General features: G+C 32.9%; 1 protein-coding gene across 2 annotated transcripts; it reads left to right on the plus strand.

Annotated features, from left to right (window-relative positions):
* Positions 1 to 974: 974 nt before the first annotated feature.
* Positions 975 to 15,628, plus strand: LOC112637974. Of its 2 annotated transcripts, none has more exons than XM_025408789.1 (3): positions 975 to 1,242; positions 8,864 to 8,924; positions 14,823 to 15,628. In XM_025408789.1, the coding sequence occupies exons 1-3, from the start codon at positions 1,233 to 1,235 to the stop codon at positions 15,133 to 15,135; spliced, it is 384 nt and encodes a 127-aa protein (XP_025264574.1). In that variant the 5' UTR covers positions 975 to 1,232; the 3' UTR covers positions 15,136 to 15,628. The 2 variants fall into 2 exon arrangements, with proteins under 2 accessions (XP_025264574.1, XP_025264575.1); XM_025408790.1 differs by having other exon boundaries at positions 975 to 1,235.
* Positions 15,629 to 18,119: the final 2,491 nt, after the last annotated feature.

The raw sequence follows: 18,119 nt of genomic DNA on the forward strand, positions 1-18,119 counted from the left end.
GCGGACGAAAAAGATGTTAAGGATGTTTATAAAAAACAAACGGAGCGAGGGTAGCAATGATTTTTCTAGAAACCATACCGAGAGTTCCACACATTTCCCATTCATTGCAAGCAGAGCGATGATGCACGCTTTCCTACATTATCTTTAATCATGATAGATCATGATAAAGAACAGTTTCATCAATGTCGAGATTAATCTATATTTCTATCGGATGAGGACTTTTTCAACAAATGCTGTTATCAGCATCATTTCATTTAAAAAATACATTTATTTAAATTTCTTTTATTTATTTAGATTTTTTACATTTATTTAGATTCAATGCATTAAATTAGATGTATTTATTGTGTGTGTGATTTTTCCCAATCTGCTGCATAAATTATAATGTATATTTAAAAAAAAAATCGCTCTATACAGAATCGCTCTACAGAATTATATATTATATATATTATATATTAAATTATATATTATTTAGCTTTTATTTTTATTGTTTTATTACTATTAGTATAAAAATAAATTTTGATGTAGTTTTACGTATATTTCTTTACGTATATTTTTTTAATTTTAATTATTAATAATTTTAATTATTACTAATATATTTCTTTAATCTTAATTATTTACTAATATTTCTTTATGTATATTCCTTTAATTTTAATTATTACTAATATATTTCTTTAATTTTAATTATTACTAATATATTTCTTTAATCTTAATCATTTAATAATATTTTTTTACGTATATTTCTTTGATTTTAATTATTACTAATTTTAATTATTATTAATATATTTCTTTAATTTTAATTATTGATTAATATTTCTTTAATTTTACGCGAATTTAAGCAGAAAAAGGTCACATGTGAAAAGATTAATTAGTCGAAAATCGCCGGCATTTTACAGGTGAGTGTATGAGTTCGATAAAATTCGCAACCGGCTGCAACCCCTTCCATCCGGCGCCGAGAGGCTGCAGTCGATGTCGAAGCCGACGCGCTCGAGCATCGGAGGCCGCGTCGATCAGTCCGCGCGGGACGCTCGAGGAGCGAGGATCGCGTTCACGCCTCGTCTTGCTCTCGAATCTCTCGTCCGATAGTAAACGCGAGCGGGAGACAGGGAGACGGCGTCAGTTTTCGCGCTCAGTTCCGTAGAATCGAGAGGATCAAGAAGAGAGGAAAAACGGCGGCGATCATCGAGGAGAACTTTTTGCGGGACGACCGGGACTCCGGAAGTTTTGGAGCACAGATGGTGAGAGGTGAGAAAAGCGCGACGAAAGTACATTCCTCGCGTGTATTTTTATACATGTCACCCTAGGGGTGAAATATACAGGCACTTTTGCAAGCAATCGATCGGTCTCCGGAGAGGGACTCCCTTAAAGTTAGCCTTACCCACCCTTAATAGAGTCGGACAGATGTTGAGGATGATGATGATGACCCCAGGTTGGTCGCATTTCTCGACGCGCGGGTTAAGATCCGTTAATTCCGAAGTTTAATCTATCACGTTAATCAAATTCGAGCGAGATTAGTCGGTTAAATTAGTAGTCAAAAATAGGAAAATGTATTCCAAGTTGAAATGAAATGATGTTCGAATTGCGAGATAATTTTATACTTTCGACCGATGTCGAAATTAATATTCGTTAAACCCTTTAATTATTAATTCATTGAATCGGATTATATTCACATCTAACGAAGCGGGACAAACGAATCATCAATCATAAAATTAGACTGACGCGATAATAATATCCGCAATGATAATAAATTATATAATTAATATATTTTATATAAATTAGTTTTGTGAAAAAATTAATTACAACGAGAAAAATTAACTAAAAAGAACAATGTTTTCCTTTTTATATCTTTTCGAGCCGGTTCCATCTTCATAAAATGGAGATTAATTTATCATTGTGTTTTAATCAGTTTCGATAATTAGCTAAATCAATTAATAAACTATAAATGAACACACTGAATGATACAGAAATAATATTATTATACAAAAATAATTAGAATAAAAATATTAATTTGCTATGAAATACTATTAAAAAAAAATTATTTTTATAACACTTATAATACTTCGTAGTCTTTCTCTCTCTCATTTTTTTTTAAATTTAAACCTATTACTACTCTTACTACTAACTGCGGCTCGAAGAGATTGAAATGTTTTGTAACGAAGCGAAAACGTAATCGTCGCTATTCGATTAACTATGAGAAATGGTGTTCCCGAGAGAGTATTTTGGTCGTATCTCAAATGAAATTTAAAGCCCCGGCTCTGCGGCGATCGATTCCATTCAAATTTAAGTTCCACCTTAAATTTAATCTTTCGCACAGACTGACTTATTAGTTTCGTTTGACGTAAGGCGGCCGTGGAGCTGGAGCAAAATTTGCTCGACTGCTCAATTGGGCGTGATGAATAATTGATTTCGAGCTTAAGTCGGGGCGGGTGAATCGGAAATTTTCCTCCGACAGATATATTCTCATTCGCTATTTCCTGGAATATCCGAGCAGTCAAAACGCGGTAAAGAGATAAAAATGTCCTATTATAGGAAAATCTGCCGTTTACTCGATTATACGGAATAATAAACGACACGTTTTTTTTTAAACCGCGATTTTTCTGGAAAACAGTTCTCTCGATAGGTTCATCAATTATTTTAGAAATAAACCGTAATGTAATATTTTGTAATCCATTATTTAATAGATAATTATAATCAATCTTTTGTGTACTCGATTTTAGTATTCTTTTACGCGAATTTATATATTTCCTATTTTTTGATCAACTTTCAGATAATAATTTTGCCCAATAATTTGAGAATATGTAATTAATAGAATATTAATAGAATAATTAATAGAATAAATCGTGTGTATGTATGTTACACCTCTTGTATTCTCTCATTGGAAATTGAGAAATAATAATTAGATATTCAGTACGAAAAAATGTCTGACCGCAACCGTCAATCTCTACTTAAATTACATATCTATTTATTTCTTTCTATTTACTGTATTATAGAGAATGAAATGTATAAGATAGACATTAATAAATACAAATAAATCTAAAAATGAATATATCATTTTTATATAAATGTCTTTAAAAAAAAGAAAAAGAAAAGAGAGAGAGAAAAAGAATTTAATTAGATTAAGTATAATCTTATTATCCCTTTTTCCACTTTATCAATTAATTTTCATCAATTCTTTATATAATTCCATATGATAAATTTTATAGGATAATTTCTCTCTCTCTCTCTCTCATTCTTTCTAGTTTTTCTCTCTCTTTGTCTCTCTAGAGTTTATCAGTCTCTTCTTCGGTTTTTTCGGTTTCATCAGTTTTTAAAAAGTCAGGTCCCAAAATAATAATAAATTAATTTTTTTTCTTTCGCTTTTATTTCATACCTTTCTCTTTCTCTTTCTTTCTTTCTCTTTCTTTCTCTCTATCTATCTTATTCTCTTCCTTAGGTACACCTGTTCACCTATATACGCAAATTACACTTTCCGCGTGCCGGACGAGAGTGTCAGTCGCGAAATGAGCCTGTCGGTCTTCTCGCAATTCATCCGGCATGAACGACGTTTAAATTTACATTGGCGTCGCCGAAAGGCCGAGAAATCAGCCGGCTGTCATACTGCGCTTAAATTTAAATTTCCCTCGAATTTTGAGTGATGCGATTGGATCAAATTGCTCCACTCAGTCGCAACATAATATATATTTATCCCCATTAACAATTTCGGACAGATATGTTGCAACTGGACCTAAGAGCCCTAAACGATCATATGATAACGTAATCGGCTGATGTTTCGCTTATTTTATGTTCACACTTTTCTTCGCAGTCTTACTTACAATTAACATATATATAGTAAAGCTAATTAACATTAAAATTTCCAAAATATCTCGCGTCGTAATTAATGATTCAATCATTAATTGTTTTTTCTTTGTAATTCTTATTTAATTCTACCAAACTTGCTTGTCTGTGAGATGTAGAATCAGATTAAAGAATTCATTTTTTGCCATTTAAATTAATTGATTTTATCAATATACTTAAAAAAATATTTGTCTTCATTTCTCACGCTCTGATTTATTTCTTTGTTTGTTACATAACAATATGTAAATTTTTTCGATTAACAATGTCAAGTTATAGAAGACAATATTCAATATTATACAAAATATGCAAAAAATAATATATAAAATATTGATATATAAAAATTCGGTTTATTGATATGAAAAGAGAAAAAAATGGAAATCAATATGACTATTATATGACTATTATTTGATACAATTAAATGTATTAAGAGAAATTATAGCCTGAGAGAGTAATATTTTTCGAATTAAATTTATCAGTATATCTTATACGCAATATATTTAGATACATTCAACAATAAAACATAATTAGATCGGTTGTGCACTTCTCGTGACCGAAAGATTTAAATTTTTTCTTTCTCGACGTGTGCCAATTCTATGTGGCAATGCAAATTTGTTGTGCAAGATCTTGAGTGTATATTGGCAGTCGCGGTTAAAACAATAGTAGAAGGCTATTCAATTGAGTCAGAAGAGTCATTATTACCGAACGATAGCTTGTTGTCATCACATTACTGTCAGCGAATTCGTTCGTTTCATTGTTTCTTTGACACGTTGTATATAATGCCGAAAATACATATAGAAGTAATTTCATTAGAAATAAAAAAACTGTTACTCTATCTATTCCACTTTATTTTCAATTCTTACAAAGTAATAATAGAAATTAGAAATAATACCAAAAATTAAAATAATAAATATATTTTAGCTATAGAAATATGTATATATATATATATATATATATATATATATATATATATTATTAATAACATTAATTACATTCCGCATTTAAAATATGTTAACTATAACTTGGATAATTAAACTAATATAATTAAACTTAAATAATTACCTAATTTAAATATTTCTACTTAATCTTTTGTGTAACTTTTGGCATATGATATACGCATAATATTTTCATAACAATATATTTTCACTTATATATAGAGAGAGAGATCATTCTCATTAATTTTGAAATATTTCTTATAATATGTCTTTCTAATAAAATATTTTTTTATTTTGTCTTTCTGATATCTTTTATGTATATTTAATGCAATAACATTGCATTAAGATAATGAAAAAATTTGCATGTCTAATTTAAAATAATATAAATTGAAAACTAAATATCACAGTTTGTACAGTGCACAAATGTAGATTCATTTTGTATAAATAGTGTGCAAAAATTTAAGAATCTCTAGAAATAATATAATTATCAAATTTAAAAAATTATTGAATTTAGAAAAAAATTATCGAAAAGGAGAGTTTATCGATCGAAATTGGTATTGTATTTGATTTCGGATTATATCGGAACATTATAAAGGCCATCGCATATTACGTTTAATTAAGCATTGCACTAATGAAGCAACATAAGCAATTGTCTACGAGATCAAGGTTTCAATCAGAAACGCCTAATTAGAGATGCACGTTAAATTAACATATATATAGAGAGCCTGATTCAATAATCACGTTCTATATCTCAATTTTATTATACTCTGAAATGTGCACTCAATTGTGCTATGATAACAATTATTATTTAATAGCATTTATTTTCCATTCTCACATTTATATCTACGTAGCATATATATCATAAATATTTTTATTCATTAATTGAGTATTCAAATATTTTTATTAATAATTATATAATTAATAATCATACAATTTAATACGCAATAATTTTTAATTTAATTTATTCTAATTTATTTATTTGTTAATTTATTCATTAATTTTGTTCATATATTTGTTTCATATTTTTATTTCATTTATTCTTAGAGTTATATAACATTCTTTTTCTTCACATTATTTTGCATTTTTAGTCTACAATTTCAAATATTAATTTACATTTCTGATTGCTGATTAACTCGACATCGCAAGAAAAGCGCGTGTGTTGTACGAGGATTATTCATGACAATTCATGCGAGCTCTGATGTATCTGTATGACACGTAATACAGAAATCGATACTAATTATAGTATTTGTATGCACATTATATGGTTCGCGTAATGCTGCACGTAGGTCGTGCTAGATGTTTCATAAGACTCGCAATGAATGTAGTATTTCTCGACAGATTTCAAACCAACTTGTCGTCAAAATTAAAATCCAAATAAAATTATATGCAACAAAGGGAGATTGTCCTTGCTTGCAATTACCGTAGAAGGACTTCGCTGCAGACAAGATTTAATTTTCGACTCTCTTAATTACCGAGATGCTTATGATTATGAATAAAAATTAAAAAGTTAATACAAGGATAAAGAGGATTCCGCACAAATTATCTCGTGTTGCATCAATTTTGAAATTTAGTGAAAAAGTTGCTATTAGAAGAATTAAAGCACAATTTGCAGAACAATCTGTATGACCTTTCATATTGTACCGAGATGCTGTGCCATATAATCCGACGACCGCACTCCGTTGTAATTAATGCATATGATTGCCATCTAACAATTGGAAAGGTCAAAACTCTCCCTTTCTCCTTATTCCCTTGAAGGTTTTATTGCTGCTTAATATTAAAAATTTCCAAATCAATATATACATATCATTTTCAAACAAATTGATGTTGGTTTGAAATTTAAATCACACGTAACGTATAAATAATAAAGACTTCTCGACAAGAAAAATGACTTAACATTAGTCAAAAGTTTATAAATTAACAATATTTATAAAAGCTATTGCGAAGCATATACATATAGAATATAATTTATGAGAATAAAATTCGAAAATAAAAGTATATAAAAACATATTTACAAAATAAATAAAAAAAAATCTATAATTAATATTATATCATATATTTTTTACACACATATACATACATCTTCCATATTTTTCCTCGTATGCAAATTTCCCATTTATTTCGATCAAAGATTAAAGATTGATATATTATTCAGATAAGATCAACTATCCCTCTCAAATTTTTACTCGCTGTCTTATTTCCTCGAAGTCGACAAACTGATTTAAATGAAGAAACATTCGAAGGATGAAAAGAATGACCAGGACGAGAACAGCTTCTTCTCGAGGAAACGCTGTCGTGAATGGCTCGATATTACGTCCGACCGATCGATCTTCATTAAATAGGGAGAAAGAGAGGGTCTGCAATTTGCATAGAAAAATCGAGCGCGTGCGGAACGCGTCCCATAAAAGATGAAAGAAGACGACGGTATGTCAGTGTCAGTCGACGGATGCACGCTACCGGCGTGGAGAAAATCGATCTATCACGATCGAGACGTCACTCCCGACATTCGAGCAAGACGATCAACAATTTATAAATTGATCGACTGCTCGCTTGCTTTGCCGGATACAGAACTTTCAAATCCGCAAATCCGAACATTTCTAAGTCTCGATAGTAAAATATTGTATATTGGATTATGTTGTCCATTTACTGTCCCAAAAAGACTGTCTATCTATTTAATAACATTCTCGATATCGATCTTCCGCGAGAGAGAGAGAGAGAGAGAGAAAAGGAGAGAGAGAGAAATTAATAAGAACTAATTTTAAATTATTATATCAAGTTTTATAGAATGTTAAAGTGAAGAAGTTCATGAAAAGTAATTATACGATATATTGAGAAAGTAACGTTTTTTCCCTTTCTACTTTGAAGAATTGAAGTGTTTTTATTTCTAAATCGAATTTCTTAATTTTAGAAAAACTGAAGATTAAGTTCGTGTTACAAGAGAAACGGTAGAGGAAAGTTAAACACTTTATACAATCTTTGATCTTTTTTTAACGCAGATTGGAAGTAAATTCTTCAATTTCGTGTAATATTTGTCCCCAAAAACGTTTGCTCTCGATATAATTATTTTCGCGCGATTACATAATAAGTAATAATTTTATCTGAGACACAATTTTAGAATAAAACATCGTTGACATTTCAATAGGATCATTTATCATTGGACACGAGCAATTACGTTCAGAATTTATAGTCTTCGGACGAAACGTGCCTTCGCAGACACACGCTTATTGTCTCCTGAATAAATGGGATACATCTCGTGCACTTTCTCAGAGACACGTGACATCACCGATGAAGTATAGTTATGTCCTCCCATAGGAGAAGAAGGGCATCACTGTCCGAGCACGAATTGCGACAAACGTTCTCTCCAAGCGAATTACCGAGAGGATTTCGCGCGTCGTTAAGCCTTAAATACTGACATATTATCCGCGGTTGGAAATGTATAATGTTATCTCTGGGTTAACAAATGCGCGCAGTGTCATAATTAGAACACAGGGATATGTATATTCTTTGCAGTTTCGTTTAAATTTAATTCAGACATTTTAACGAGCATATTTCCTGATAAAACGCTGGAAAATTTGAAAAATATGTAAACAAAAAGCCACAAATGGTTTATTAAAAAATTAAATATTATTCATTTGATTCAATTGAAATCTTTTGTTTTAAAATACTGCTTAATACCTTGTTGGCTGTTAATTATGACTTATTATTATTTATCTCTCTCTTTTCTCTTATATTTTTTTTATCATATAAAATTGCTTTTTCTTTATAATATAAAATTGCAAGTTTTTAAATATATTATTAATTAAAATTACTATGATTATTATAATTAAAAGATGGATTTGTTTCTCATTTGAAAATAATGGACGCATCGTTTTCTTTCCCAAGGGACGTTTCGTTTCACATGAGAAAACTCGCGGAAGATAAAGAGCGTCGTCCTCGTTCACGTTAAAGCAATTTGAACGTAAGAAAAGTCATTTTGTTTAAGGAAACAGACGAGGACGAATGTAACGACAACGTAACGGCGCCTCGATATGCAAGGAAAAATTGTAGAATTTTTCCTCGAGAATGATTATATGAAGACTAACATCCTCTTCTGTTCATTGCAGGATCGTTACCTGATATCGCAGTGACGATGGCATCGGGCAGAGAAATCCACGGTGCTTTCAGGTAAGATAAACTTTAAAAAACTTAAAATTATGTGACTAAATTTCAGTATTAAATTTATGTATTAAAATTTCAGTTCAAAGAATAATTAACTTATTTTTCTAATTTTTTAAATCAGGGGGATCATTAATTCTATTCTATTCTACATAAATAAAATGCTACTTAATCATCTGCAATAAAATATTATTTTGTTTATATATAATTTTAATTCCGAGTATTATAAAATGTAATATATTTTTCATTAATTATATGCAATGTGTTTTGATCAATTTTTTGCGTTGTTAATTCATCTCTTTTCAAGTTTTCATTTTTCTTACTTTATGCATGCAAAATTTACGCATCTTGCGCGAGTGCACTCGAAAAAAAACGGGTACAACATACACGCATCACTGATTTCACCGAAGAGAAGTCGACAGGTTATTTCAAGGATTTTCGTGGGTGTATATTTCTCGACACGTGACCTTTAGAAATTCATTATTACGTGAAGTGCAGGAATGAGAAATTAGTTAGCCATCTGTTACATTAATCTACAGATCACGAACATAATATAGTTTCCTAATAACGGATTTTTCGGAAATATAGAGAGTTAGAGGATTAAGATTTAAAGTTAAATTTTAACGGAAATTCTTTTTCACGTATTCAAATGATATGATGTGGCAAGGACGATTCGAATTTCTTATTTCGTGATTTCCTAAAAAAGATATCACTTAGCAATAATTCATTTTTTTGGACCGATCAAAAATATGATCCAAAAAATGAATTATTGCTAATTTAAATATTGTCAAAAAAGAGACATTTAATATCATATACATATATCTTTGTCAAAGTAATCTTTAAAAATAATCTTTATTCCTATTTTTAAATATAGTTTAAACAAAAAAAATCATAAATTAATTATAAATGTATTCTGTCTCCTTTAATTTGTCTTCAAAAATATAAAAAAAAGAAATCATCTAATTTCTTCAAAGATTCGCGTATTTTTCATCTTTATAAATTGTCGTGAGGGGCGTAGGTGTACATGAATAAGATAATAGGATACTTTGACAGTATATCGATACGAGTTTCTGTCACATGAATAAAAATGCTTAAGTATAATAGAGTATTATTATTTTTAGTCAGTAAATCAATATTTTATGATACAAATCGATAATCTTTTATTGATGAAACTAATATTACTTCAGAATATTGACATTGTATATTAAAGTCGATTAAAAAAAGATATTTCTGCGATCATAAATTAACAACAAGCAATGCATATCCTATTCCTTACAAAATTCTTTAATATTTTATTTCGAATAATTGATTCCATTTCAAGTAATTTTATAAGAAATATTTTAACATGTTTTTATTAATTAAAGACATCTTGTATCTTTATGCACAAATAACGTATTCATCACGACTTTAAAGCACATTTCGCCTTAATCAACGTATTTTCGCCGGGCATTTGACGCCAAATATAATTGTTCGATTCTTGTCTACATTCTGGATGTGATATTCCGCAAATAAACCTCGGCATTAGAACATGTCGCAAAATTCGTGATGAGAATAGCGGGCACGGATTTAGAAGTGCAAGTATCGATCGTGTCTTCTCGTGAAGCGACAGCGACAGCGGCAACTTGAGAATCAGGCAGTTTTGAGCCATTTCGCGCTAGCATACGACTGTTTGATAGTGAATGGAAAAAAAATGCCTTGGCAGTCAGTGCTGGCCGTGCGCGATCTTATTCTTAGCGACGTTGCTTTATTTTTATTGCGCTTATGGAGCGCGGCATCGATCGATCTCGCGAGTTGACGTCGACGTCGTTCGATTTGATAGTCGCTCATAAGTAATGCAACGAGAAAGTAGTAGTATCGCGTCATAGACAGACGGCTGAATGAAGAAAAAAACGCGAAAGCATCAAGCCTATCTTTAGCCGCTACAAACTTATATTGCTCCACGTGTGATGTTTTAACCCTCTGCGGTTTACTTGGCGATTCAAAGTTTGCACATAAATAATACGAGCAGTAAACAATAAAAGTAACTCCAGTGTTTGCAATTTTGTTTTGAAGAGCATATTTCTTGTTGTTAAAAAAATATGTAATATAAAAACGATTATTGATATTTCTTCTCTCACTCTCTTAGCTCTTCTTAACTCTTATATTAATCTGCAAAAAAATAAAGTGATATTTTTGGATTAAATAAATGAGAAATTTACCATGTAAAATAATAACTATGTGCAAAAGATATGTGTTTGCTGTAAACAAATAAAAAAATCTCAATCAAAACGCTTAACACAAAATCAGGATATGTCACCGGATCCGGGGAGAAGATATTTCCGGTCGTAAATTAAATAACCAGTATCTGGCAGAGGGGGAAACATTTTTGGCGTACGTAATAGCGCTTTTAAGCTCCCTCGTGAATCCGGCAATCGATATACTCCGGTGACCCTCTCACCCAAGTTCGATCGACCGGAGATTGGAAAGTTCCGCACTAAATTTTGTCTGAAATGCACTCGGTTTCGCTTTTCCCGATTGGATATCGCCAATCGTCCATTCACGGGCGATCCTCGCTAAGCTGCTGAATCATTGACGTCACGTTTAAGATACCGTTAGAAAGTTACGATACAGAGAGATAGAGAGAGAGAGAGAGAGAGAGAGGGGGGGGTAGGAGTGAAAAGGGGGAAGGAAGAGGAGGAGTTCTAAGGACGCCAGAAGAGACGCATATCGCATCGAACGGTACTATTCGTTAAACAATGCGAGGCTATTATCGAGTCTATCGCAAAAAATAAATTGGATCGCGTTCTCGTATCGTCTGGATCGCATTTTCGCGTCTTCTCGAGCGCAATCAAACGCCATTCACGCATCTCCTCTCTCCCCTATTCGGCGTAATCTCTCGAATAATATCCGAGCCATTTATCTTAAAAGCAATGTGAGAAAAGTTTACAACGCGATTATACGATTCTCAATTGATATTGTCTTTGATTTAGGCAAATAAGAACTTGATATTAAAATTTCGCGAGCAACTTCTTCAAAAATTTCGAAAGATGGAGTATACTTTTAGCAAGTCGATGCTCGTCAAGATGCTCAGCAAGATTTAAAGAGAAGGATTCTGGAGTATTTTTTTTCTTTTTTTGAAAGTACGCTTTTAAATAATCCCACTCGTACGCACGTCACATGTGTACGTGTGTAGTTTGCAATTTCCGAAAAATCAATACTTTTCCGCGGCAACACGCGGTTCCCGGTGACGTAATGTCTGACGCAAGCGACAATCGTTGCGGCCGCGATGCCGCAGAGAGGCAAACGTCGATAGTACACCGGACGTCATGAATGCCTCCAACTTCCTTAGATCAGCATTTTTCGAATAAATGATTTACGCCTCAACATGGCACATTTCATGATAATTACATATATATCATCTTTTTTTTTTTGAGTCACTCTTGTAATGAATAATAATTTATCCTGAAAAATCGTTGCTAATTTTCCAATATGTCATATCATTCGACGTGCTTTGACGTGCAAATTATATAAATAACACTTTTATAAAACCTTTATAAATATAGTTTGCATGTTATGGAGCTTGCAGAATAAAATTTATCGGAATAAAATTTATTTTTAAAAATGACCATTTGATTGCACAAATATTTTCAGCTACGATGTATAAAAAGATGTAATAAAAAAAGATACCTGAAAAACATTAAATGGATCGTTAACAAAAATTACTTCGTGAATATCCACATTCTCCTCTCGCCATTTTAAGCTAATGTTGCGATAAAAAAATCCGATATATGATTTTATGAGTTTTATATATATATATATATATATATATATATATATATATATATATATACGGTGACCCGCGAGAAAGAAGTCGCATTCCACTCGCATGGGAAATTTTGCGAAATCTCGTGCCACCGGCCGCCACGGCTGTCGTCGATTAATCTCTCTGTTTCGATCGTCGCCCTCTGCCCTTTCGCCTTTCGTTCCTTCGACCCCGTTCCGCCATCGCTGCGGCAACGTGCCATGAAAATGGCTTGTGATTACCGCGGTGGCAGGCATTCGCGCTGACGAGGCGAATATTCCGTCTTCCGTTCGCGCTATCCTTAACCCGCGCGAAATTGATTTCGCCACTTCGTCTCTCGGGTGAATACCCGGCGTTGTACGAAAGTAGGTAACCGTCAGAAAGATCATACACACATACACAATGTTCGTACTTCCCTATTTATCTCGGAGAACGCGATACGATTTTTGTATCTTGCTGGACAAGTATTTCGCGTGAAAGCAAATTAATCTCATTCTACTCGACTATCGCGATATTCCTGTGGAATCTGATGTGGAATTTAAATCTCAATCATGCATGTTGAGTTCTTATTAAGAAAAATACCGTTGACACTTAACAGCCAGCAATCAAGATAGAATAATTATTCACCGATTTCTACTTCAAAAAATCGTGTATAAATCAAATTTTCCTAAAAAATCTCCAAAACATATCTCCAAGAAAGTCCTCAAGACACTCCTTTGCATGAATTAAATATTTCACCTCTTGTCAAAGTCGATTCAATCTTCATCAAGGATTTCGACTTATAGATAATCATCGTCGACAAAATTTCGAAATATAATCGATCAAGAGGGTTGCGTCGATGAAGTTGAAGATCTCGTCAGCTCTTTAGGGTTTTCTTTTTGCGCGCGATAACGCATTCATCTTTTTTTCGTCGGTGATATCAGCAGTCCAGCGAAAGAAACTCGTAAATTCGAGCGTAAACAATGCCCTAAAATGCGAGACGTGTTGGAGAGGGATAATTCTAGATTCGATTGTGCAGCGATTCAACCTTATGTGTATATAAAGTATATATATATATATATATATATATATATATATATATATATATAAAGCGAGGATGTGTGCAACGAGATACCAAGCCTGTACCAAACGAGACTCGGAATACATGGCCGGCTTTCGGATCGATACCTGCCGCCAACATTTTCGCGAGTATGAACTTCGCGAAGGACGCGACATGGCAAAAGAAATCATCCTATTCTCGGCTGACATCTCACCGTTGCAAGAAACGCGACGACAATGAAATCCTTGCTGCAATTTTTTCCCTATTCATCGACCATGCAATGATGTCAAGAGCGGACAAATCTCGAAAAAATGCAGCCGAATCATTTTTCCGATATACAATATATACGTATATATATATATGTATATATATGTTCGCGCAAATAATTCTCCTTCCACGAATTTCATGCCTTTTATTGATGAAAGCGCGATAGAAAATTCTCTCGATCCAACATATAAATTTAAAATCGCGCATGTAAAGTAAAATATTTTTTTTGAAATTATTTATATGCGCATATTATATATATATATATATATATATATATATATATATATATATATTATTGTGTATTGTGCATAATGTTATTGCGTCCGATAACAATCAGTATTATCATCAAGTACGGGTTACCGTCGAGATATACACGCGGAGGTTGGATTTTCCTCTGACGTCGATAACAGATACGGATTTACGCGCGTGTTTCAGCCTCCCGCGCGAAAACAATGAGTCCTCGAGATATGTTATACGCCTACGAAAAAAAAAATAATAATAATAAAACAAACACGGAAATAGATTAGACACTATTGAACCAATGTCATTTCTATAATAACACAAAAACGAGAGACAAAAAGGAAATAATGCAAATTCGACAAAAAATAATCAGCGATTGTCCCAGTTTCTAGATATTGTATCGACATGTGTATACATCAAAGAAATGACAGTGTCATTCGCGTAAATTTATACAATAATTATTATTTCATTTTTTATCAACATTTTTATTAATATCTTTCTGATTTTCCTCATTTTTCTTGCATTTCAATTATCTTGCCTGATAAGATTGCTCAAGTATCACATCGCGCTCTCTTTTCAGTCTCATCGTGGACGACGTGGATTCGCACTCGATCCTGAGCGATGGCTCCGACCTGGACGGACTGTCGCGCGAGAGCAGTTCGCAAAACTCGGCGTCGCAGACGCCGCTGGATAGTCCTGGCGGGCCACGCGAGAGGATCAAGCAGATCCAGGTTGAGGCCGAGACCAGACGGGGCGAGTTCGCCAGGTTGCTGGAGGAGCACGCGCAGGTGGTGCGCAAGCTGAAGATGATGGAGGCGGAGGAGCAGTTGTCGGCAACGACGACGACGACGACGACCGGAAATGCGACGGTGATCGGCGGCGCGAACGCGTGATTTTACGGTTTTTTTACCACCGTTAGGACGAGGGTGCCATCGAGGGTTGGGACCATCGCGTCGATCACTATACGACGACCACCACCGCCACCACCACTACCACTACCACCTCACCACGTTTCCTCCTCGGCCGCGAAGCATCACAATCCGGATAAGCCGTCATCCATCGCGATTCGCAAGCAAGATGACGCGAATATCGTGTTGGACGTCTGGCTTCTTAACCCTCGGAAGCATCTCCGGGAAATGTAAAAGAGATACAAGAGGCAAGCCGAAAAATAATGGATGCATCCGAGAGTTAACTATGAGGGAAAAAAAGGGCAAGAAAGAGAGGGGTATGAATTCGGGAGGACTTCTCTTGCTGTTTTCATTTTTCCATTATGTAATTTTGTCTCGTCGACTTTCGCTTCGGGCTAATTCGATCATGTTTGATTTGAAAATTAAAATTCGAATATGGTAAATAAATTCTAAATAATATAAAAGGGATCTAAAAGTTTTTTTATAATTTTATGACAGATTATAGCAATAAGAAACAATTATTATTTTTTGTATATTTTATATTTAATAAACTTTAATATATTTAATAAAAAATTCAAATAAATTGAATTTAAATAATTAATAAATAAAGTTACTGCGAAATGTATAATATATATATAAAGATGCATTTATGATTGCAATGTGTTATTGTATTGTAACTTCTCTTTTACATACGATTAAAATATTTATACTATTCGAAATCTGAGATACGTCATCGCGAATTTGCGCAGAAAATTTCACGAACTAGCAGTGTAATTCCGAAAGCAAAGCCTTTCTATATTTCATCCGATTTTGCGAGATCGAGTCTTTTGAAACGAGCCCGATCTAAGGGATCAGAAATGATAGAAATCTTCTGCGACGGGGATCGTCTTTGTGGTCCTTGTTTAACCCTTGTTTGCAACAAAGTCTGAATAAAAACCATTAGACACGACAATAATGAGGAACACTTTTAAAAAAAAAGGAACGTGCGTGCGAAAGCCGCGTGATCGCGTTATTTGTTTACACGTAACGCGTGGAACAAGAAACTCCCGCCCGTTCGAACTAGCTCAGCAGCAACGGCTGGCCTAATAAGCGTAGTACAAATTTTGCAGTGAAGTCTTAATAGAAAAAAAAAGAGAAAAATACCAGGTGCGAGTGGACCGAGAGAATTATTTCCGATGTAATCCCAGAGATTTGACGCACGATGACGATGTTGACATCGTGCCGTCATTTGCGGCGGAAGCGCGGATGTTGAGCAAACATATGGTGTCGTACACATACGAACGCACGTAGCCTACTCTCGAGACAATGGGATGTACAAGCTTCTACGCGCGTTTTATAGTATCGTAGAATTGAGTGTTCCATATTAAGTGTAAGCTAGTTTTGTATATCGTAAATATATCTAGATATATACATACATATGTGTACGATAAAGGGCGCGGGCTGCCGAGTCTGACGATGGACACACTCTTTTGTAAATAGATTTCTTTCCATTATATATATATATATATATCACAAGATCGATCGATCTATCCTCACCGATTAATCTCGATTAACAATCTTTCGTCTCCTTCTATGTCGAAACTTTAGCTGTTATTACGAATATAGGATTAGATTGTGTAAATTTCTTTATCAGATAATAATAATTTTTGAATTTGCCACTCTATTGTACTGTTGAAAATGAATGAAAAATATTCATTAAAAATGTCAAATTTATCAAAAAGTTTTATACAAGGAATTTTATTTTATCATGCGTGATTAAATACTAATTATAATTTTATGATAATTTTTCTCTTGTATATATATTATATAATTAAAATAAAATTTCTTACCTAAAAAGGAATAATGAAAGTTGAGTCAAGATTATCTAGTTTATTATCAGTATAGATCCAGATACTTCGCGAGCAAAATCGCTAAAACCAAAGGGAAAGATGCGCCGGAAAGCGATATTATTTAATTTCGTCATTTCATTCTTAATATTAGGGATATATTTATATAAAATATAAGCTGAACAGGCTTAAGGATACTCTACTAATTTTCTACGTGTGCTAAGTCAGACCGGCATCCAAAAATAACATAGATATTATATACTTATATTAGGCATTTATAGACTTATAATATATTATATACATAAAGAGAGAAACACAAGTATATAGACCTGTGTTAAATTCAATAATCCTAGTGTAGAGATGTCTATTGTTGCACAGTGACGTCAGTCTACGTCAATCAGGACATTTTTCTGCTTACATTAATTGCTAAAATGTCATATGATGAATCTTTCCTACGATATCTGAATGTGATATATTAATCATTCCTTCGTATATCAATTGAGATGATAATCACTCACCATCTCAATATAAATGATACAGAGATGTAGCAAAAAAGTGATGAGTCAATTCTTATGAAACTTTAGATTCCCAAAATGTATTTAAAAAAAAGAAAAAAATAGAATAAAACATCATACTCATTTTTTATAAAAGCAATTATAAATAATATATGTAAATCATTTATTCCTCCTTGACTTTATAAATAGGTATATATGCGTAATAAAGAAATATCAGAAAGGAAAATATATTTTGATCGCTGCATCGTCGGCTGGCTCACTGTGCAAATTAAGAAGACAGTCCTAGAATACGTAATAAGGAATAGACAGGAATGATTTTAGCTGCTCAGAAACGTAAAATGCTTTAAAGGAAATTTCGCGAAAAAGAGTGATACTGCGCAAGGCAATAATTTCTTCAACATATTCGGGAAGACTGCAAAGTAACACTGGGTACGAATGTAAAACGAGAAAATTTGCGTTATTTTTGCTGCAATGAAATATCCTATATACGATCGTTACTATTACGTTAAGAATGCAGATACTATACATATATATTGTCACCATGTAGTTTTTATTCATATTATTATTCGTACGACATGTATTGCATGTTAGAAGCGGCTATATGATATACGTATTTACCAGATTTATA

This window comes from Camponotus floridanus, unplaced genomic scaffold, assembly GCF_003227725.1.
Source record: "Camponotus floridanus strain SB8 unplaced genomic scaffold, Cflo_v7.5 scaffold23, whole genome shotgun sequence".
Lineage (NCBI taxonomy): Eukaryota > Metazoa > Arthropoda > Insecta > Hymenoptera > Formicidae > Camponotus > Camponotus floridanus.